This window comes from Anabrus simplex, chromosome 2 (genome assembly GCF_040414725.1).
Source record: "Anabrus simplex isolate iqAnaSimp1 chromosome 2, ASM4041472v1, whole genome shotgun sequence".
Classification (NCBI taxonomy): Eukaryota; Metazoa; Arthropoda; class Insecta; order Orthoptera; family Tettigoniidae; genus Anabrus; species Anabrus simplex.
The window spans coordinates 1,055,817,157-1,055,841,884 of record NC_090266.1 but is presented as its reverse complement, the minus strand read 5'-3'; the positions used below and the strand labels follow the sequence as shown (position 1 = coordinate 1,055,841,884).

At 38.5% G+C, this 24,728-nt stretch overlaps 1 protein-coding gene and 1 long non-coding RNA gene across 2 annotated transcripts in view; one reads left to right on the top strand and one right to left on the bottom strand.

Moving 5' to 3' along the window:
- The window catches only part of LOC136864687 (uncharacterized), a 46,454-nt gene extending 34,361 nt beyond the window's left edge, over positions 1-12,093 (bottom strand). The window contains exons 1-2 of the long non-coding RNA XR_010859355.1: positions 11,959-12,093; positions 11,764-11,862 (exon numbers count right to left, since the gene is read on the bottom strand). This is a non-coding gene — a long non-coding RNA (uncharacterized lncRNA). The remainder of the gene's footprint in view (positions 1-11,763; positions 11,863-11,958) is intronic.
- The window catches only part of LOC136864685 (leucine-rich repeat flightless-interacting protein 2), a 337,500-nt gene continuing 324,176 nt past the window's right edge, over positions 11,405-24,728 (top strand). Inside the window, exons 1-2 of the mRNA XM_067142000.2 lie at positions 11,405-11,736; positions 12,012-12,127. Coding sequence (XP_066998101.1) covers positions 12,035-12,127 — 93 coding nt within the window. The 5' untranslated portion in view covers positions 11,405-11,736; positions 12,012-12,034. The remainder of the gene's footprint in view (positions 11,737-12,011; positions 12,128-24,728) is intronic.

Below are 24,728 nucleotides of genomic sequence, written 5' to 3'. Positions count from 1 at the left end.
AAGGAGAGAATAACTCCAGAGTGATGCAGGGTATAAATAAGACTCTTAAGATGATATAAATACCAACTGAAAGAGAAATGAGAGGACATTAACGATTGGAGGGCGTTGAGAGAATCCGTATAAACAGCAGCTTGAGGTATAGAATGATGCTTAATCAAAAATAAAAGTTGAAGGCCATGGAAAGTAAGCCACCTTATTACTTGTTCCATTAGCTGATACAGATGATGACAACACACATCTACGTCACTGTGAGAATAATAAATGACAATATCATCAGCATAAGAGAGAATGCGAGCATTTTGTGTTACTAAGTGTTCAAGATTACTCATATACAGGGCAAACAAAAGACCACTTAAAATATCCCCCTAAGGAACTCCGACAGACGAGTGAGGAGAAGGAAGGAAAGAATGAGCAGATTTAAGTGAGAGTTTCCGACAGATGAACAAATTACGCAGGATATGGAGAAAATGAGCAGGAAATCCTTTCTGCACAAGACTTTCCCAGAGAATATGAACGGGTACGGAATAAAAGGTACTTTCTTTATGAATTTTTGCTAACAAGATATCGAGAATTAAAATGTTAACAGCATCTTGAGAACAACGACCTTTAAAGTAGGTGAACTGATATTTGGGAACTAAATTATAATATTCAAGGGACCACAGGAGACATTGAAGGAGAATTTTTAAAAAAGAATTTTGAATGAACCAAAGACAATCCCTCGATAACTATTAGCATCAGTGGAAAGCTGATGAGGTTTAAGAATGGGCACCAAAAAAATTCCATTCCAAGAGGTGGGAACAGAAGTAGTGAGAAGAATGTTATTGTAGAGAGCTAATAAAGCTTGTTTAGCACATAGGGGAAGAATACCGAGCATGTCATATGATATGTAAACAGGGCCTGGAGACAAACTTTTTGCGTTACACAAGGTGGCCTCAAGTTCAGGAAGTTGTATGGGTTGAAGTAAGACAGAAAAGCAAGAAGGGAAAGGAGACATGGGAATAGTAATATCTGGCACGACATAATCAGGAGTAAGCGAATTAAGAAAGATAGATAGGACCTGTGGAGGGGTGACAGAGGGCAGAATATATTGAGAAGCTTGGGTAAGTGAGCGAATTGCACTCCATAACTGAGAAGATGAAATGTGAGCATTTAAGGAGGAGAAGAAGGATCGCCATGCAGCACGGTGTTTAGAAAGAAAAACTTGTCAAGAATAAGCAATATGTTGTTTAAGACGAAAACAATGAAGCAGGGTCGTTTGAGCATGAGAATATGACGCTCAGAATCTCACCATCGCAAACGGGAATAGGGACGAGTAGAATGGGGGGGAAACAAGTTTATATGGATGGTAAAGATCTAGATAATCCTGGATAATTTGAAATATAGTAGAAAAGGGCAAATTATTACCTGAAAGAAGCTCAAGACAATGTGTAACATAAGAGATGAATGATACGCGATTAAAATTACAGAGAGAGTGAATATTACTGACACAGGTATGAGAAGGTGGAGAGCGAAGATACCTACCAAGACCACACGTAAGAATAATGGGGAAATAGTTGCTGGTGTGTGTATCAGAAGAGCAATGCCAAGGTACAGCCGTAGCCATTGCATTACAAAATAATGATAAGTCAACGGCACTTGGAGGGGAGCCGGGAGGACTAAGGCACGTGGGAGATCCATCATTAAAAATGACAAGGTCATGCGATTGAGATGCAGCGAGGAAATAAGAGCCCAGGGAAGTATGAATACTACTTCCCCATATTGAATGATGAATATTGAAGTCACCTAAGAGGAAAAGCTCAGCAGTAGAAGAAAACTGCTGTAAAAATCGATGCCATTGAATATGAGAAATAGAAATATCTGGAGAGCAGTAAAGGTTAATAATGGAAAGGCGATTATAAGATATACCAATTACAAAGGTATGTGGTATACAATATGAGATATGAAGACGTTGGTAGGATAAACTATGGTGAATAAATAAAGCGACACCACCGAAGCCAACACCATCACAACGCTCGACATTAAAGCCGTTTAAATAAAACTCAGAGGAAGGGGAAAACCAAGTCAAATCAAATCAAATCAAATCAAAATCTCTTTATTTGCAAATGAGGTGTCTACCTCGGTGGCAAATGGTACACTAAAATACATTATTGTCAAGCACTAAACTTTAAATTAACAGGAGACGAAGAAAATTTTCCTAGAATACAATATTATACAATTTACGCTAATAATTTTTTCTATTAAACACACACATCATCCTTAATAAATTTATATTGTTTACAAAATTCTACTTATAATATCTTACAAACATAGTCAACTCATATTCAATACGGTATGTGAAATTACTTCTAATAATACTATACAACTGGTATAAGATTAAAATTAACATTGAATTTATTTACATATTTATATTTTACCCATTTTGGAACCTGAGTAGCATAACAACCTGCTGCGTCTTAACCAGAGCCCCTTTTGCCACCACTTTTCAGAGTTCCTGAAGGGCCTTCACAGCTACCGTAGCCGTCCCAGGGCCCTCGAAGTCCCCACTGTACTTCACCCCTACAGGCAGTCCCCTACTTGGGCTGTCCAAACTCCTTAGACCAGGGGATGGAATTAATTTAATCACACACATTTATTATTTACAATATCCTGCACTGGTCGAATGCCCTCTAACATTTAATTTATTATCTCTGTTGTTGTTTATTCCCTTCTTGAATATCTGTACAGATTTTGGAAAAGGATCAAACACTACCCCTGGTAAACTGTTCCACTCCTTCACGCCCTTCCCAATGAAAGAAAATTTACCCCAATCGCTTCTGCTAAAATTCCTTCTAATTTTGTACTTGTGGTCAGTTCTACCAATATAATTATTTTCCAACCGAAGCCTCTCACGGATATCTCCCTATGCTTCTTCTCCTGTATAGGCTCTATATAATCCTATAAGTCTACTTTTCTCCCTTCTCTTACTTAAGGTTTCCCACCCAAGTTCCTTTAACATTTCTGATACACTACTCTTTCTCCTGAAATCCCCTGTTACAAACCTTGCTGCTTTCCTCTGCACACCATCTAGTTCTTTTATTAGGTATTCTTGGTGAGGATCCCAAACACTGTTTGCATATTCCAATAATGGACGAACCATACTTAAGTAACATTTTTCTTTTAATTCTTTGTTGCATCCTTTAAGTAGCCTCATTATGACATGTAACGATCTGTATGCTTTCCCAACAACGTCATCAACATGACCCTTCCAGTGCAAATTACTTTCAAATCTCACACCTAAGTATTTGCACTTGCCATCTTTTGGGATAACTACCTCATCCAAAGTATATTCAAATTCAGTTTTAAAGCTCCTGTTTGTAAAAGTTGTAACAGTTGATTTGGCTCCATTAATCTTCATATTATTTTCTTCAACCCATTCCTGGATACTGTCAAGGTCCCTTTGTAATTCTGAACAATCCTCAATATTATTTATTTCCCTATAAACAATTATGTCATCTGCATACAATCTTATTTTCGATGTTATATTGTTCCCTAAGTCATTTGCGTATATTAAGAAAAGTAACGGACCGATTATACTACCCTGTGCAATTCCCTTCCAGACTTTCTCTTCCTGTGATATATTATTTCCTACTTTGACTTTCTGAACCCTTGAATTTAGAAATGTTCTTATCCAACGTATAACCCTTACGTCCAATCCTATTCCCTCCAATTTCTTTAATAATATTCCATGTTCCACTCTATCAAAGGCTTTGGAAAGATCTATGGCTATGCAATCTAACTGGCCTCCTGAATCTAACTGATCTGATATGTCCTGCTGAAATCCCACCAGTTGTGCCTCGCAAGAAAATTTCTTTCTAAATCCATACTGGCTCCTCATGAACCAATTTTTATCATCACATATCCCTCTGATGTACTTTGCTATTAAACTCTCCAGTATTTTACAAACTATACTGGTCAGGCTGATTGGTCTGTAGTTCTCTGGTTTCCTTTTATCACCCTTTCCTTTATAAATTGGTATTATTATAGATTCCTTCCATTCCTTTGGTATCACACTATTATTTATGACATAGACAAAGAGAAATTTTAAATAAGGCACTATATACCACCCCATTGTCTTTAATACCTCCCCAGTAATTTGATCACTTCCTGCTGCTTTTCCTTGCTGAAGCAGTTGGATTTCTCTGAAAATATCTTCATTTGTGAATGAGAAGCTTCTTGTTTCCCTCTGTGTCTCTCCCTCTCCATCTACTGTTACGGTTTCCAAGTCCTGACAATCTTCTACTGAATCTCGGAATTCCCTACTAAAGAGGTTTGCTTTCTCAGTATCTGTTAAATAGTGTTCACCCCCTTCTCCCACCATTGTAGGAATTTGGATTCCTTTTCCTTTTTGATTCCTAATATATGAATACAGCTTTTTCCATTTCCCTTTGTGGTCATTACCCTCTTGAAGAATGCCATTCATATAATTCTCTTTTGCTTCCATTTTCACTCTATTCAGTTCCCTCATTAGTTGTTTTCTAGTTTCTCTATTCTCCCTACCTTCTTTGATTTTCCTGTTTACTATTCTACATTTTCTTTTTAATTTTCTTATTTCCCTTGTGTAATAAACAGGGTCTGAGGTCATTTTACCCTTCTTAACAGGTACAAATCTCTTCTCTCCTTCCCAAATTATTCCTTTAAATTTAGCCCAAAGTGTATCCACATTATTCCCTTCACTTATCCAACAACTGAATTGTGATTTAAGGTAAGTCCCAAATTCATCAACTTTAGTTTTTCTGTATAATTTCTTGTCTTTTGTGACCCTCTTATTAAGCATTTTTGGTACGAATCCTACATCCATTATTACAGCCTTATGGTCACCTATTCCTTCAATTACCTCAGTTTTATCAACAATTTCCCATGGTTTAACCAAGAATACATCTAGCAAGTTATTGAGACGAGTTGGTTCTTGTACTACTTGTGTAAATCCTCCCTCCCAAATTAACTTATTTGCCAGTTTCTGTTCATGGGCTTCACTTGCAGCTCCATTCCATTCAACTTCAGGCAAGTTTAGATCTCCCCCAATTATTACTGTATCATTATTGTTTTTATGAGTATAATCTATTATTTTCTCAAATATTTCCATATCTCTTTCCTCTCTTCCAGGCCTATATGTTCCTATAATTCCTACCTCCTTCATATTATCACAAACTAATTTTATCCCTAATATTTCATCCCTTTCATCAGTAAACCATTCATGCGAACAATAAGTTTCCTTCACCAGAATAAATACCCCTCCTCCTTTTTTATCTCCTCGGTCTCTACGATAGACTGTATACCCTTCTGGAAATACTTCTGTATTACCCACCCCTTCTCTCAACCACGATTCCACTCCTATCATCACATCCGTCTCATAAGATTCCATCAATGTACCGAATTTTAATTGTTTATTTACTACACTCTGACAGTTTACCAAGAGCAATCTCAGACCTCCTTCCTCCCTAAAACTTGACTGTTGCAATTGGGTAACGTTTGACTCATGAGTTGAGAACTTCCCTGGAACCCAGATCCTTGTACATAGATCTTGATTTAAGAGTCTGGGTTTTCTGGCAAGTTTCCCTGTATGTGCCAGTTTAGTGGTATGGGTTTTCTTAAGTACCGATTAGTTTGCAAATCTCTGTTGATAATTGTAGCAATTTGTCTACAGAGAGTTGCTTTTCCATTACCATTTAGTTGTAACCCATGTCTAGTGAACATTTGCCTGCCAAGACCTAAAGTATCTACTACATAGACATTTCTAAAACTCTTACATAAGTCTCCAGTAATGCTATGATGAAAGGGGTAATTTCTGTTAACAAGAGCTGTAATTCATATTGTTTATGAATAATACTCCTAGCATTCCACTGCAGGATTTGTAACATCTAGAGAGAACGTAGTATGAACACAATCATGGAGCTGATAAAGTGTATGTGAAACATGGGGCTGATCCCCTAATATTTGAAGTTGAAGAAATAGTTGTTGAATGCATGGGCGCCCATACCCGGGGGCAAGGTGGGGACGCACCACCCCCCCTAGCTCTCAGGGAAAGGAAAAAATCTAATATAGTCAGCTGTTTTTATTTCAAGAAAATGGTTTAAAAATTGGTATTACGTAGAAGTGGTAGGGGATAATGTGTGTGGTATTCTACCATGGAATACAAGTCAAAATTCATCTTCCAAAATATTAAAAATACTACATAGCCCCAGGTCTAGCCCCTCCCTACAAACTATCCTATGGGCACTCATGGTTGAATGCCATGTTGGAGATGAGCCTTTTAGCGTAGCACAGGGGAACTAGATGACTCAGAAGGAACTGGAGGGGGACACTGAGAATTTCGGGACGTAGACGGAAGAGGGGACGGGGAGGATGAAGATGATGTGGATGGAAAAACTGAAGTATGGGAAGACACTGGAAGGGTCGAATGAGACTGAGATACCCAGACTTATCAAAGCCCGGGGGAGGAAGAGGACGAGACTCTTTCATAATCACCTGTGTAAATTTACGTTTCCTGGGAGTTTCAACTGGGGAAGAGGAACGATTAGAAGGAAGAGGTGGGAAATGATGGGAATTATTGGACAGGTCAAATGGAGCCAATGGCATTCTAGCAGAAGCTTCAGAAAAGCAAAGATTTTCTGTACACATAAGTTTTTTGATAGCAGTTTGCTGGTGATGTGCGGGACAGTTAGATGAACCAGCATAGTGTTCCTGTTGGCAGTGAACGCAGTGGCAAATGTTTTCCTGACACTCAGATATAAGGTGAAGTAACGAACAATGACCACATCTGGGTGACGTGGCCTGACACTTTTTGATCGTATGACCGTATCGCTGGCACTTGGAGCATATTATCAGAGAAAATATGAAAGGGTGAACTTCCAGATGTACTTCAAACAACGATACATGTTGGGGTAGAGTCTGAGAGCGAAAAACAATCTTTATTTTTCCAGTAGGAACATAGGACACTCCACTGGGTTCAACAACCTTACGGTTAAGTCTCTTTACCGATTTGACCCGAACAGAGGATTTGAGATATTTGAGGATGTCAGAATCAGAAACGTTCTTTTCCACAAAGCGTATAAGTCCAACACGTAAAATATTTGAGCTGGGAATATATGCTTTGAGAGAATGAGTTTCAGTTAAATTAATGAACTTTGTTTGTCCGTATTGAACCAAGATTACAACTTTTAATATAATTTGGGTCTACCTTATTCAATACATAAAAATTGTTGCGTAGATTTAATTACAACACAATCAGTACTAAGTTAGTCTCGACGCCCGTCTGCGTCATCATCAGCTGATAGAAGTTTGTGGAAAAATTGACAATCATATAATTTTACCAACGTCAAATTGATCACAATTTAAAACCATATTAACAACATGAAACCGTGTTAAAATATACTGTCTCTAAGTTCATCTTTTCTACAAGTCCAAGACTTGCGAGTCTTATGCCAAAAACTGATAAAAACATATGCAAACCGGTTTGCTCACTTATGATATAAAGTGGATTTAAAAGAAACAACAAATTAAAATAGAATAGTCTTGAAGCACTATGTGCTTAATTTATCGCACTTCTTAAAATTGACGTAGTATCGTAGTAGAAATAATTCAATAAAAACTACAGTGTCCCTTTAATGGAGCAATCATTGGTTGATCGCGCGTGACCTAGCCGGGAGGGCTAGAAGCGCGCGCCTGCATTGCCTGCATGCAGCATAAACCTCGATAATTTAGGTAAAACAAGTTCAATTTCTTATAAATAATTAAAAGGTTGGCATTGTTATAATAAAGTGGTACTTTACATACCGTAGCACCTGCAATCAGTGATACAATACTGTTGATAGAAAAATAGAAGAAACTCTGAGTACCGGTAATTACATCTTAAAAGTCGGCTGTAAGAACAATACATACATAGAAACACTGGAATACGGTAGTTATTGGTTTAATTGTATTTAAACTCACGTTTTTATGACTTAGGAAGTTGTTGAAGAAGCTGAAGCTGCCCACAGTCGACTCTTTTTCGCTGAATACTTCTTCATAGCATCTATATGATGTTTTTTTGTTGAGGTGACGTATTCTAATAAAAGTCCTAGTTCTGACGTACCGGTACAGCGATACAATATTCTCGTCAAGTTCTGGAAATTTTGATTTAATTATAGAAATCAAAGTCTGCATTACTCTTTCACATTTAGGCACTTCCTGTGGCACGGCAAACATTTCACCTTTATCACCCAAGCTGTCATCAACAGAGCGACATTTGAATGCCAAGTAGCCTGCAAGGTATTTAAATCCATCCTGGTTTACGTCTTCAGTTTCGAAGTCCTGGCTGAAGTCTTCCATCCTTAACAAAAACAAACCCAACGTTTCTTCCTGTTCATCTACGGGTACAGGTGTTAACGGCCCCTCAAAAACATCTATACCGGTACGTAGTTCATTGCTTACGAAGCTCAAGAAATCTTCCTCATTATCAGCATCAGGATGAAAAATAGGCCTACCCGTATCACTCGGCGATGAATTATTTTCAGCTTCAACTGACACACTACAGGAGAGAGGGATTTCATTACTCCCTGTGAGTAATAGAAGTCAAGTTCTGTTACGAACTTCAAAAGGGGACGGATTGCTAAAAAAAAAAAAAAAAAAAAAAAACTCCTAGGCCACGGACACGTGAAAAAAAATTCTCCAAGCAGTCTTGGTTTAATCTGGCAGTTAAAATATAAGACATGGCATGTTTCATGTCTTCAAAAAGTCCTAAGGGAGTGTTTATAGATATTATGGATCTTCTGAAACGGAAACAAAGTTTTCCGTTTACTAAATCTCACTTGTGTAATCACCTGCAGAAAGCGCTTCAGAGTATTTTTCTGGCTCCTTAAGTTTAAGCCGTATCCACTCCTAAGGGGAGTCTTTTCATCTTTAGGCGCCCTGGAGTTTAATACGTCGAAGGTGTCATTGACTATATAGCTCGATTAAGTTGCTTTCAGCGTCCTTGTTTAAAGTATACCGCACTGCCAGAGCTGTGCACCTGGAAAATAACTGCGCAGCCATTCTCACATTCTGACGGGATCTACCTCATTAATATGATGTGTAGTTGATAGGTCCCCTGTATGAGTTTGTAATAGGTGTTCTATTGTCTTCTTCTGAAATTCTGAAGCATCAGCTAACGTCAAACCTTCATCTAAAAAGTGGTTTCTCAATAATTTCAAGAGGTGGGGTACATCACAGAACACCCACACCTTTCTTTTATATCCACTGGATTGGTAAAAAAGCTCTTATCCTTGTATACGTTTAGTTCATTCCATACTTCGGCATTTTTGCCCCCTATGTCACAAGTTGCTGCGACAAGTTCTGACGTACCGGTACAGTGATACAATATTCTCGTCAAGTTCTGGAAATTTTGATTTAATTATAGAAATCAAAGTCTGCTTTACTCTTTCACATTTAGGCACTTCCTGTGGCACGGCAAACATTTCACCTTTATCACCCAAGCTCAAGTTTACTAATTATGTTTCTAACAACTCTGACGTCATTGTCACGTCGAAATTATAAAAATGTGTTGCTTCCATGCAGCAAAGAGCCCTCCAACCATTGCTACCTGGACGTTGCTGTGAGGCCCTATTATGCGGTCATCAGATGAATCGTATGAAATACGATATATTCATTTCATCAAATGTCAAAACCGCGATATTTTCAGACTCCTTGTAATTTACTGCGCTGGCTTTCAACAGATATAGCACCTCTGTTAAAATTTCGGGCCTACATTTAAAGCGCCGAATACATTTTTGTAAGGTTGACCGACATGGTAAAGGAATGTTCCGGTTCCTCAAATAATCATATGCTTTTCTGGAAAGCGATCTCAATGACAAAGCATTTGCTATGTCTTCCGAGGACCATTTCACTCGTTTATTGCCTCCCATGAGACATTGAATCTGCTCTGGCGTAAAACATTTGGACAAAATCTTAACTACTTCCTCTCTGTGGGCATTCTTTTTCACTTTTGGCGGAGATGGTTGTTGTCGTCTTTTTGAGACTAGATACCTAGGTCCCTTGAGCTTCTGTAGAGCAGCTTCCTTTCGTCTTAAAATCGCGTTTACCTTTTCCAAAATCTCCACCCGCTTACGGAGTTTTAAGATCTCCTCATTTTGAAGCGATTCAGTGCTAGTCGCCTGGTCAACTCTTCTTTTCTTTGGTGACAAAGTGTCTAATGTTGACAGCGCCCGCTTCTTCACGCTCCTAACTTCATGACGCAAATTTCTATCACTGGAAATCTGTAAAATGAAGATAAACATTTATGAGCGATCACGTTTTAAACAAATATAACATCGAAACTACGATCGTTAAGTAAAATAAGCCTAACTACTTAACGTTCGAAGTACCGGTATATGAATAGTTGTAAGTTAATATACTGTCGTAACTCGGTGTTCTCACATAAAACGTTCTGCTGGCAAACAACAGAACAAAGTAAAAAGATTCAAAAAGTTGTTCCAGTACCAGAAATCTAACCCAAGCCTTCTAAACGAAAGTCAGCTACCCTAGCCAGTATACAATACCGTAGCACAACAGAATCAGTTTATTCATACTTCCAGGTAGCTGGTCGTCAAATTTATTACGATTTATTAAATATTGTATGAAAAGTAGAAGACAGATAGGCCTACCTGCTCTGCTGTTTGGCTGGGAACGGCGCTAGTGGTTGAACACGAAGCTTTACCACCATGCCAATTTGCAATGGACAGAGACGGAACAGCATCTGCCCGCAAGATTTTTCTCTGCGGTAATCCCAGTAGTTCATTTCTCAAATCTCGTTCATAATCCTCTTGACGAAAATGTATGGAACATACTCTGGCATTATCAGGATTAAATTTGTCACTTCGCTTACAGCGCAACACCCACACTCGCCTAATCTCCTCACGTTTTGGAAATCTGTGGTATAAGACACCAGTTGTTTTCGATCCCCAATTAGTACATTGTGCCATAGCACAATTAACTTTATATTTAGAAACCTTACTCATCTTTAACACAACAATCAACACAATACGAAAAATGTTACAAGACTGCGTACCGCAAAATAGACCTATACTGAAAGCGAGTTCCTTATCGTTTACCGCAACAGCTACTGACAGGCGACCTCCACGTGACGTCACCATGAGGCGATGCTATGCTGGAAGCAAAGCGCGGGAGTCGGGAATGAGCTCCCCTGGGACTAGCTAGCCAGCAATTTATTCCTTTTTGAAACTAGCGTATCGGTACATGGCCGACTAGATCTCTCAATTGCTCCTTAAAGTATCTAGAGCGATGCGTCAAGTCAGCCGTGCTGGGAGTATAATTGTTCGGTTGTCTGCGTAAAGATGTCACCAGCTTCTCTCAGATCGGTCTGCACTCTGACGGAACTAGATACAACAATAGATCAAGGGTCAGCGACGGGTGGCGGGGTGTAAGTGTGAATAATGGTACACATGTGTCGATTAAGTGCAAATTAATTATAGTAGCCAATTATTGAAGTGCTGAATAGCCGTCTGACTGACTATGAAGTTAGAAAGCAACGTTATGAGTTGGTCTTCGTGAGAAAACATACAACTTGCGAGTCACTCCCCTGATGTTATTAGAGTTCAGTTTTCGTCTCTAGCCCAGCCAAGTGACATGAAGGTCGCCAAGCGATTGATTATTTATAGCAGATGATTACTGTGACTGTATCAAGTTTCAATGGAGATGGGATTTTATGCGAGATGATGGCATTTCGTAAGTAGTTCATTCTCACACACTTACGCGTTACAATGGTCACCTCCTGGATATAATATGAAACTATGTAGGTGAAGGTAGAGGAATTTCAGGCATAATTTCGTTTGTAATCGGTCGTCTCACAAACTGTAACAAAGGAGGTGAACGAAAATTAAATATTTTTACTATATTTTCGAAGTGAATTGTATAGTATCCTTAAATAGCTAGACTGTGAAAACTTACCTAACCCTACTTCTGTGTACGACTGCACCATCATTAAGATTTGTTTGCCATAGGTTTGAACTGTGCTTTTTGAAGCATGGATAACAATACTGCTGCCGGGGGTGGTCGCCGTCGAGCGGCCACCAAACACTCTGCTGAAGATCAAGCACTTGATCAGATTGCTAAAGAGGTAATGCTGTTCTTGTTATGCCTGCATGAATGGTGGTCTGGCAGTATAATCTTATCTTAGTTGTATGGTGAAGACACTTGAAGGTAGAGATAATTAGAAATACTGTTTACTAGATAGTGTCATGTTATTCCTATCATAATTAATTTTTACCCCATTAGTTGACAGCCAAATACATGCCCTTGACAAAATCTAACAATTTCAAAGTAGAGATAATTAGAAATACTGTTCAATAGGTAGAGTTATGTCATTGTCATCATAATGAAAGATATGAGCTAAATATTTTTACCACTTGAAAGTTTAGGCAAATGTTTGATTGTAGTTTACAGTGACAGTTTTGACCATTCCTGTATGATGAAAGTCACTTTTAAACCTATCTATGAATAGGCCTAATTGTCATTAATTTATATCTGTGACTGTGAGAATGTGTGTTTATGCACTAATTGCTTCAGAAGGCACTCAAAATCATTGATCAATTAGGTTTTGGCAGTGCTTTCACATTGAAGTTGCAGCATTTGTTACTAAGATGGAATAGTCTGGAATTATTTGGTTTTTATAAATCTTCCTGTTGTGCCAGCCAATGTTGAGTATTTTGAGACTAGTTTTTAAGCAGGAGGCTGGTTGCCATGCAGGCTTGGGTTATTTTATGAATGGATGGATTCTGTTGCCTAGGCATTTCATTTTCATTTGGTTCACATTAAAATTCTAGAAGTTTAGTTGTTCTTGTAGCATCTTATTTGTAGGACTATCTTTCTATAGTTTTTCTGAATATTCTAGCAATATGCTGAAATTTTAATGTAAATAATAGATTTTTAGGAAGAAACTATGAATTTTCATTTTTTCTAGTAACATATAATCTGCATGAGATTGGTGAATAAAGTAGCCTGTTTATTGAAGAACAATTTTCTTACCTGAGGTTCATGCTTTATAATAAACATTGTTGAATCTGTGAGCATTTTGACTGTTTTCAAACCTAAGTATTATTGAAACTATGATTAAAGTTTCTATTTCACTTTCACAAAAGTTAACTTTTAATAAAGAGGATTGTGCACATTTGTGCAGGGAAGTTATGTTCATGTTAACCATCTTTGCTGCATGTTATCAACAAATTTCTATCACATGGTCCATTACATAAAATGCACATTGCAGTTCTGGTCTGAGGAGTGGAATCTTCCAACGTTGCTGATTTCATGGTGGATACCATGAACTTCCATCTTCATAACGAGGTGGTTCAGTTCATAATTTTCATGCATCCAGAGCCTGGATATCGTGGCTTCAGTGCTGTAAAACACAAGCCAGAATATTTCTTCCTTCTCATTGTAGTTCCGCAGGAATTCTGTGCTTACTCTAGTTGCTTGCAGTGGGAGTTGGGTCCTTGGGTTTTCTACTAGGAGTGGCTCGAACTATTTAATATATACACCAGTCTCAGTGATGTTGACAAAGAGACACTCGGAGTTCGTTTGAGATAGGTTGCTTTTACCTTTTCTAATTTTTTGAGGTTCTGTTCTGCGAGGTGTTCACAAATGATAGGGAGTATTTTTATTGTTGAACGATGGAGCGCCATCCATAGCGAGATGTTTTACCGGGCGAGTTGGCCATGCGGTTAGGGGTGCGCGGGTGTGAGCTTGCATCCGGGAGATAGTGGGTTCGAATCCCACTGTTGGCAGCCCTGAAGATGGTTTTCCGTGGTTTCCTATTTTCACACCAGGCAAATGCTGGGGCTGTACCTTAATTAAGGTCATGGTAGCTTCCTTCCAACTCTAGGCCTTTCCTATCGCATCGTCACCATAAGACCTAAAGACCTATCTGTGTCGATAAAACGTAAAGCCACTATCAAAAAAAAAAAAAAAAATGTTATTCAGGTGTTGTGTATCATTCATGGCCACTATGGCTTTTCTGGTTTTCTCCTTTACATCATTAGTAACTAAGTACCTACTATCTTAACTGACAACATATCAAATCACCTAAAATGTCAATTACCAGTTTACATAGAGTCTCAATTAATTTTAGGATAGTATGGGATAGCACATACAAATTAAATAGTTCTAAACTCGATTCTTAATACAAAGTCTTATCGCTTCTATGTGATGGATGCTGCTCTAGGTTCTATTGTAACCTGTTGCTACATCAGGAGACAGCAAGTTCAAATTTCACTATCAGCAACTTTGAAAATGGATTTTCATGGTTTCTTATTTTCACACCAGGCAAATGCTGGCCAATATCTTCATTAACCTTCCCAGTCCTAGCAATTTCCTACCCATGCATCACCGGAAACCTTCCTGTGTTCGTCAAATGTTGAATAGCTAGCAAATAAGCATCTGATTTGTTACTGTTCTTGGCTTCCTTGACCGGGGCTGCTATCTCACCATCAGACTGCTCCTCAGTTGTAATCGCTTTGGTTGAGTGGACCTACTACCAACCCTCAGATCCAAGTAAAAATCCCTGACCTGGCCGGGAATCAAAGCCGAGGCCTGTGGGTAAGAGAGGCAGGCATGCTACCACCATACTGCACGCCCAGCAAAACTGCTATAAACTTCAGCAAAAAATTACAAAAAGGGGGGTGATTAGTGTAAATAATCTGCTAATGATTTGCTAGAAAAGCATTGGTTCTCCAGCGATAATTAGTCCTCTTTAACAGAAACTGAGACAAACTCCTTGGAAACTGCACAGCTGTGAGCTTGCTGTATTTGGAAGATAGTGGGTTCTAACCCCACTGTCGACAGCCCTGAAGATGGTTTCCTCTGGTTTCCCATTTTCACACCAATCAAATGCTGGGGCTGTACATTAATTAAGGCCATGGCCACTTCCTTCCCACTTGTAGCCCTTTCCTACCACATCATGTGACCTATCTGTGTCAGTGTGACGTAAAGCAACTTCACAATTATAAGGGTTGGATGTTACCACCTAATCAGTATTAGGCCTATATACATTTACAAATATACATGTATTTTTATTTTAAATTACATTGCAGTACTAGTTTTTGCCTTATAGGCCATCTTCAGTTGGATATATTATATTATACTAGTCTCTAAAATAGCACGATTCAGTGCTGTCAAATATTACTATTCTTATCCTAAAATGTTTTTGTAGTTTAATATCGCTATATTACCCTATGGATTTAAGACAACATACTTGCTATGCGCCAATTGATTACATGTGAAATACAAGTTTTAACGACGCTGTTTTGTTACGAGAATATTATTAAGACAACAAAATTGAACAGAGTTAATGAACTACAGAAACATTTTAAGATAAGAATAGTGATATTTGACAGCAGTGAACCGTGTTATTTTAGATTAGTATTATAATATACCCAGCTGAAGATGTCCTATAAGGCCGAAACTAGCATTGTAGTGTAATTTAAAATACATATGTTTGTAAACGTATATAGTATTGATTAGGTGGTAACATCCAACCCTTATAATTGTGAATTGAAGACCCATCAATACGGAAAAATGAAACTAACATCATATGATTAAAGCGACTTGTAAAAAGAAAAAAATTCTTGGAAAGTTACGTAATTGATGATTATAAGATGTGAACATAGCTAATTATAAATGATTGCCAGAGTGATTTGGCGACGCAGTTCGGGTCGCGTAGGCATGAGCTTGCATTCAAGAGAGTGTGGCACTGTCGGCAGTTCTGAAGATGGTTTTCCGTGAGTCCCTAGTTTGACACCAGGTAAATGCTGGCTGGATCTATAACTTAACTAAGGCCATGGTCACTTCCTTCCCAGTCCTAGTGCATCGTCGCCATAACACCTGTCTGAGTCGTTGTGATGTAAAACCAATAGCAGTACTGCAGCTTATCTTAGGAAACCAGGGAAGTCCAACGACTCTTCTTCATTCATAGTTTTTTCACCCAAGGTCGTTCCACTGGCCTTGCGGTTCTATACTGTTTTTCCAATGGTTTTCTTACCCCATTGCAAAATGAATTTCATTTATTTCAGATTTCTTTGCGCGACATAGCTGCATAACAGCGATGCACCAAGAAAATTCAGAAGAAAATCGCTGAGTTTATACAATGAATGACATTATGTAAACATTTTAATGTTAATGTACAGTATGCACCTGTGCTTAACAGACTTTATGTATTTTTATTTGACGTTTAACTTCCGAAAATATTTACCATGTATCATCTGAAGAAATGAGTCAACCGAAGTGGCTCCGCCCCCTTTATTTTGGAAAACGAGGTTCTACTGTATACATAACTCTTCTAATAACATCAATACTTGAAGCAAATTAATCTTGTAACTAACTCTTACATATTCAGAAAGTGAGCAAACCCAGTCTCCACCCAGAAAACTGTTTTGAAAAGTACCACACAGTGAAAACATACAAGGATTAATGTATTTTGTATGCCTAATTGTAAATATATTCATGTAACATTCTTACATTTTGTGTTAGATTCTTTTGCATTGTTCACATCCTACAGCTGTTCATAGTGGAGGAGTGGAGCAGGAAGCATACGCTAAGGGTAATGGAGTTCAAAAAGTCGGGCTGAGTGGCTCAGACGGTTAAGGCGCTGGCCTTCTAACACCAACTTGGCAGGTTCGATCCTGGCTCAGTCCGGTGGTATTTGAAGGTGCTCAAATACGACAGCCTTGTTGTGTCAGTAGATTTACTGATTTATTGATTACATTTTTGTAGGCTCCTCCCTATGTCAATATTCTGTAGCTAAGAATAGACTGAACTAAAGCGTAATAAACCTCTTAACAATTTCATACTGGATATGTACAGGGTCTTTATGCTTGGCAGGGACTTTGTCGCTCGACCTTGGCCGCCAGTGACGGTTCAGTTGCCGGCTACTGCGCGTGCATATGTATGGCAGAATACGGTGCTCAAAATCATTATCATGCATTTTACTCGCCATGTTTACAGTTTATGCTCAAAAATCATCATGCATTATCATGTATTTATCATGCATTTTACTCACCATTTTTACAGTTTATGCTGAAAATGTTCCCCATGTACTGTCAAACATAATCGGCATCTCCGAATGAAGTTTTCGGTTACTCTACCAAGTTCTTCAGCACTGATGATGCAATTGCAGCTCTTATATTGTCTTTAAGCTCATCTAATGTGTGAGGGTTGTTCCCATAAACTACATTTTTTTTAACATTCCCCACAAATAAAAATCACATGCCGTTAAATCTGGGCTTCGAGGGGGCCACAGATTTTTACTTACGATCCTCGTATCAAACAGGCTTCATTAAGGAGATAACGACCTTTATGTCTATTTTTATTGTTTACTGTACCTGTAGGTTTGAATCTCTTGGCCAGTTGTTTTATTGTCCGATTGATAGGGGGTCCTCCCTGGAAATTTTGCTTGAAACTTTTGTCTTTTCCTAGAGCATGATTTTCTGCACTTAATGTAAGTATTGTGCAGATATACACGTTCACGTAACAAATATTTCACATACATTACAGCACTATACACAATCGCAATAAAACACTATACAATACGACATACAGTATGCAGTAGTTTCATTGAACACCCTACTGTCTCGGAGCTCAGCTCTCAGCAACTGCAGAAGTGCAGGAAACTGCGCGTGCCAGTGGCCGGCTGCGGTCTGTCATCGGCGGCCAAGTTCGAGTGATAAAGTCCCTGCCAAGCATAAATAAAGACCCTCTATTTTAAATTATGAAATATATAAATAGTTCTTCTTACTTTATTTCTTAAATCGATAATGTGACTTCCATTTCATGTTCGCATCATTTAATAATCCCAAATACTTAACATTACTTACTTTATAAATTTTGTAACAGTTACAATTAAATTTACAGTTGTGTACAGTTAATTCATTAAAATCGTTCCTTGTATCTGTTATTGAAAAAATTGAAAAATTTTGTCTTTTTAATGTTTAAAAACGATTCATTATTATCTAACCATGCTCTGTCTTTAAGCAGTGCTGGAGTTTTTTTCTCTCGAGCTTTCACCTATCACCCTCAACATAAATGACTGTATCATCTGCATATGTTATGATGTGCGTATGTTCATTGTTTGCTATTGTTTTCTCTAGATCATTAATAAATAGAATAAACAATAATGGACCTTGTGGGACACCCTTTATTACCTTCATCGATGTGCTTAGAGATTGATTAATTTTGAAATACTGTACTCGATCTGTCAAGTAAGTCTCAAGCAGATCCAAAACCTTACCCCTAAAGCTGTATTTTTCCAATTTCTGGAGGAGCAAGCACTGTGACGCACTATCAGGCGCCTTTTCAAGGTCGAGAAATATCGCTGTGGAGAGTGGAGAAGAATTAAAATTTTCATACATTCTCTTGATTAAGGTGGAGTCGTTCAGAGATTTTTAAGGAGTCCAAACTGTCTGGGTGAAAGTATGTGGTGTTTTTCTAAAAATTGGTAAATATTGTTCTTCAAGCATTTCTCGAATATTTTTATATTGTTGTAGTTATCAAAATGGGTCTGTAATTTCTAATGTAATAAATATTTCCAGACTTGTAAAGATGTTTTGCTATTGTTTTAAGCTGCTTTGGAAAGTAACCTAAGGTGAATGAATCGTTGATAATATTCAGCAACGGTTCCTTTAATGACTCTATATGTTCTCTAATGATTCGAGCTGAAATATTGTCTATTCCTGCAGCTTTCTTTTCACCTACTTCACTCAAACATCTCTTCAAATTGTATTCCGTTACTGGTGCAAGGAAGCAAGTATGATGGTTGCGAGCGATATTTGACGTGGAGTCTGAAATCTATGTATAGTGCTTTGCTTTCTCAGTGGTTTCATTAATGAAATAATTGTTAAATTTATTAGAAATATTCGTGTCATCTTTAAAGACTTCACCATTATATCTGATTTCCTTGATCTCTTCTTTTCTAACTGACCTTTGTGTTATTTCATTGACTATGCCCCAGACCTTACCCTGGTTATTTGAATTGCAATTGATCAGATTCCTATAGTACTCCATTTTTGTTTTCACAATTAGATCATTTAGTTTATTCCTATATTTCCTGTACTGTTCTTTAATTTCCAAGTTACCCTTATTTTTTAAATAATGTTGATAAAGTCTGTCTCTTGTGAGAATAGATTTCACCAAACCGTAAGTAATCCATTCTGCTCTTTAACTTCCTTTGATTTCAATTGAACAGTGCACAGGCTCATGCAGCTTTTAGGCCTAATCGTATGCACGAATTTATCACGTTTAATATCTAAATCATTGATATTTAAGATGTCTCCCTAATTTATTTTGCTTAAATGATTTTTAAGCTCAAAATGATCTATCATAAAACAGTTACATCGAAAATTTGGTATATTACTAGGGACCGAGGCATTTTGAATATTGAGGCTTATTACAGCCTGTCTGTGAAAAGTTTGGAGAATGGTCTCATGAAATAAAGAGAACGTAAGTTAGACACAAAACTTCTTTACTGGCCTTCAAAGTAATCTCCGTTAGCTACAACACACTTTTGACATTGACTGTAAAGCTGCTGGAAGGTGGCAGCAAATGCTTCTTTTGGAATCTCCTTGAGAACCCTTGTCATGCGTTGTTGGATACCTGCTACACTGTCAAACTGGTGGCCTTTCAGGCTAATTTAAGACGGGAGAACAAAAAAAAGAAAAAATCTGCCGGCACCAAATCCGGGTAATACGGAGGGTGTGGAAGAACAGTCACCTGGCGTTCAGCGAGGAACTGGGTCGCGCGGATCACGGTGTGCGGACGGGCATTGTTGTAAGGAGCTTCCACTGTCTACTCCGGTACAGTTCAGGCTGAACCCGTCTGATGCGTTGCAGTAGCCGTTTCAAAACTCCCTCGTAGAATTCTGCATTGACAGGTGCACCCTGGGGTACAAATTCATGATGAATGACACCATTGCTGTCGAAAAAGGCGATCAGCATTGTCTTAATCTTGGACTTTGTGCGCTGACTTCTCTTGGGAGGTCAAGAAGACGCTAAACACCATGCCGGATCATACTGGTAGCACCACGACTTGTCTCCTGTAATGATGGTTTTCAACACCTCCGGATTATGGTCACAAATGTCAGTGAAATCTCCCGACCTTTCAGAGTTTGTTTCTGCTCATCTGTCAGGTTGTGCGGTACAAACCAGGCACAAATCTTCTGCTTTTTCAAATGTTCGTGAACAGTGGTCCTTATACTGTCCTTGCCTACACCCACTTCATCTGCTATCATTCGTAAGGACAGTCACCGATCATTAGCAAGCATCTGTTGCAATCGTTCGATGTTGTCTGGAGATGTGCTTGTGGTTGGTCGACCCGAACACGCCTCATCCTCAACACCTTTTCCATCTCGAGAGCGTTTAAACCAGTCAAAAACGCACTTTTTACTCGCTGCTTGATCGTGGTAAACTTGCACTAACATTGCGTGTGTTTCCGTTGCTGTTTTGCCCAGGTGGAAGCAAAACTTCATGTTAACGCGTTGCTCCGTTTTGCACTCCATTGTGCAATTGACACGAGTCCTCGCACTGACCCGTGTGATGTGTTGCAGCGTTCAACTCCGTTTAACTCTGTTTAGTTGACCGATAGGGGGTGCACTTGGTGTCATGCCTCACAATGCGTATGCACAAGCACATTGTCCAAACTAGCACGGTGTACAACCTAGGTGACCATTCACCAAACTTTTCAGACACAGGTTGTATTATAGGATAATGATCCGAAATTTTACTTTGAGAGCTGTTAGAGAGAATATAATCATTTCTCAATCTACTTTTAATCAAAGCATGATCAATACAGGATTTACTTGTACCAGATACTCTATTAGGCTTGTTTATTTAGGACTGAAAATTACTTTCTTGCAACATGTTGAGATATTCATCACAGTAGTGTTCATTTAGAAGGTCTACATTTGTGTCCCCTATTATCATTTTGGTTTCAACATGGCATCTCTCCTAGATGTAATGATCTAACACACTGAATAACTGCTGTTTGTGATATTCATGTGTCCGATATACTCCTGTAATAGCTACTTTCTTGTTGTCATAGTTAATTACTACTCTGAGAAATTTAAAGTCATCATACTCAACAATTTCCATTTTGTGTTCCAAACCATTTTTCTTACCATTGGTACAACACCATCACATTTGTTAACTGAATCCTCATTGTAATAAGATTTGTACAAGGCATGCTTACTTATATTTACATTACTCAGTGACCAGCTTTTTATTAAAATTATGACATCGAACGTATGATCATATGCTTTCAAAACAACGTCTAAAGTGTTCTTATTTTTCCTTATGGTTCTAATATTAGTATGAAAAATTTCTAATAATCTTCTCATGCTATCTTTGATGCCCCTACTCGTCTTTGAAAGAGGTTGTTATGTTACATAATCATCTTCTAAACCTATTCTGACTATTTACAGGAAAAGCTGATAGTCAGCTGTTAGTTATTGCTAAGAAGGAAGTTACTGTAAGCACAGTGTTTGTACAGAGGGTTGGGGTAAGATCAGTGTCCAGTAGGGTAATATATGAGCTAGTGAAGGTGAAGCAAGTAGACGAGAGCCATTTGGCCAAGCAGGGTGGATTGAGATAGCAGTGAAGGAGAGAGAGAGAGAGAGAGAGAGATCCTAGAAGAGGACACAAAACTCAATGCAGAGGGTTACCAACTTATGGGTTAGTAAAATAAACACAAGTCTGATACAAGTAAGCTTATGGAATGTCGCTCATCTGCGTAGCGCGGTGTATGCTACTGTCAGGCGTCTTAAACAGGATAACTCCATCACTGGTCCAGACATTTCCGACGCCGAACTTGGAGATAGCCGCCTTCAGAACCGTCAGTGTGGCAGACGTAAGGTCCTCCTGGACCGTGACACAAGATCCTTTCAAATGTCTTTTCTTTGCGAATATCTACTTCTTGGTGTGATAACTTGTCATCTTCATGATAATAGACCAGGGCTTATTACCAATTTTAAGCCCAACCCTGTGGCTCCGGTCAGTATCGGTCAGTTTTGTTTGCACCATTGTCACGTGCAGCATTTAATGCTAAATTGTCAGTGTTCTCATTTGACTCCTCTGGAATGCCAAATATGCAGAGGTTATTTCTACGTTGATGTTCCAAATTATCGTAATTTGATTTTACTTTCGCTTTCAGTTCTGCAAGTTCTTTGTCTCTCTGTGCAATCTGTTTTTTGTTTTTTTGTTTTGCATTTATGTTGAACTGCACAGATGTCTTCAGTTTCTTTAACACACACTCCTTAATTTTGTCCACTATGTACTCTCAATTAATTCCACGAATATCTTAGACTGGAGCGTCTCTTCTATTATTTTCCTCACGATGTCTTCTGTTGGGTAGGCACTCCTGCGCTCGGCCTGCTGTTGATTCTTCTTTGTTGCTGGCGTCATTTCACTATTACACTAATTACACAGCACTCCAACAAAGTACAAAAAAATTGATGATAGCACTTGATTCCACGATACAAATAGATATTCTATGGTAAGTTACAGCACTGTCACAATTGTTTTCACCTGCCAAAACACTTAAATTCCACAAACCTAAACTCTTCCATGTTACTCGTATGGCATCGTCTCTCTGCCTGACTTCTCTTCATACTGAAAAAAGTATTGACATTTTCATATCATAGGATATAAACCTCATGTTTCATAGTCGCTGCATTATATATATAAAAGCCAAATACCATTTGCTGGTCACTAAATCTCTAGATCCAAAAGACCTAGAAAGCTGATATTAGGAATGTAGGTTCATTTTTGCATTAGAGGTGCACTAGGAAAGGAATTTTCAGAATTCAGCTTCTGCTCTAGATTTAGGCCATTTGACAATATATCATAGGTGAATGTAGGTGAAAATCAAATTTGTTGTACGAAGACGAGACAAAGCTCACTTTCGCATCTTACGACGTGAGGAACGACCACATTTCAAAGCCCTAAAACCAACGTTTTTGAGATATTGGCAACCACACTGCCACAGCTCAAGGCCATAGTGCTGGAGAACAGATATTGATAGACTGATGCACGAGGCAACCAGAAGCATTACTGCTTTGGCTAGGGCAGATTGCATGTGACATGCAGAAAGATCTCAGGAAGATGGTATTCTTCAAGAAAATTTTATGATGTTCACTGCCAGTTGTTCCATTTACAGCAATACAATCAGACTTGCTTCTGCGAACTGCTGTCAAATTACAGCTGTACAATCAGATGTGCTTCTGCATTCTAACGGACAGCTTTATTCTGTTCATTGAACACTATTTTTATTCATTATACACATCTTTTCTTTTATATCTTCTATCTTTTATTCTTAATACTTTCCACCTTTTCAACTCATTTTTGTCACATTGCTTTTTTTGCAGTTTCCTTTACGTTGCACTGATACAGATAGGTCTTATTGCGACAAGGCAATAGGAAAGTGTTAGGCCCATTTTCACCCCAGATAAATGCTGGGGCTGTACCTTAATTTAGGCCATAGCCAATTCCTTCCCACTCCTTGACCTTTCTTATCCCATTGTCACCACACAACCTATCTGTGTCGGTGTGACTTAAAGAAACTTGAAAAAATGAAAATGTTACTAGTGGGAAGGAAGGGACAGTGCCTTTAATATTAAGGTACAGCCCCAGGATTTGCCCGGTGTGAAAATTGGGAAAGCACTGAAAACCATTTTCAAGGCTGTTGAGAGTGGGGCTCAAACCCACTATATCCCGAATGCAAGCTGATAGCTACGTGGCCCAAACAGCGCAGGCACTTGTTCGGTATAGTATAGTTGTTCTATCAGGCTTTCCTAGACCTCCTGTATACTGAAGTTCCTGTTACTCATAGCTGACTCCTTTTTCTTTTCCATGTCTATTTTCTACACCTAGAAAAGCACAGACAAGCTTCTGCATGCAGCTGTCACATTTACAGCAGTACAATCAGACGTGCTTTTGCGTTCTATCATACTGCTCCATACAGCTCATTGAAGTAACTTTTATTTGTCATACTCATCTCTTCTTTTTTCACTTTTATTCTTAATACTTTTCACTTTTTCAGACTCTTTTTGGTCACAGTGCTATAGTTGTTCTACCAGGTTTTTCTTTTTGTTTAATTACAGCTCCTATATACTGTAGTTCTTTTTCTATTCCATAATAGGTTTTGTTAGGCATGAGGCTTATTGCTATTGGCAGTGTAATGGTAGCTCATTTTGTTGTACTTGTGAAGGGAGACTGGTCCTGTTTTTTCTATTCCCTATCTTAATGTACGTCACTGACTCGCTGGCCGAATTTGCTTAAGGAAAGAGCTAATCTCACGTGTAAGAAAGGCGCCACAGCAAGCACCAGTTATTCCTTATTGGACAAACGTCCTACTAAGGTGGTGAGATAAGTCTGTGGACTTAATGCTGGAGATAGGGGAAGTGCTCCACTACTCTGTGGAGTTCTTCCATACTTTAAATCCACCCGGTTTTCCATCTCACAATCTCAGTCTGAAAGTTGGAGTACCTATAACACTGCTATGGAATCTGATATCTCCTAAGCTTTGTAATGGCACCAGGCTGCAAGTGAACATGATCGAAGCAACAGTCTTCACAGGATATAGTGCGTGAGAAACCAGTTTTCTTCATCCGCATTCCTTTGATTTCTTCAGACTACCTCTCCCTATTCAAACGACTGCAATTTCCCATTAAAATATGCTTCGCA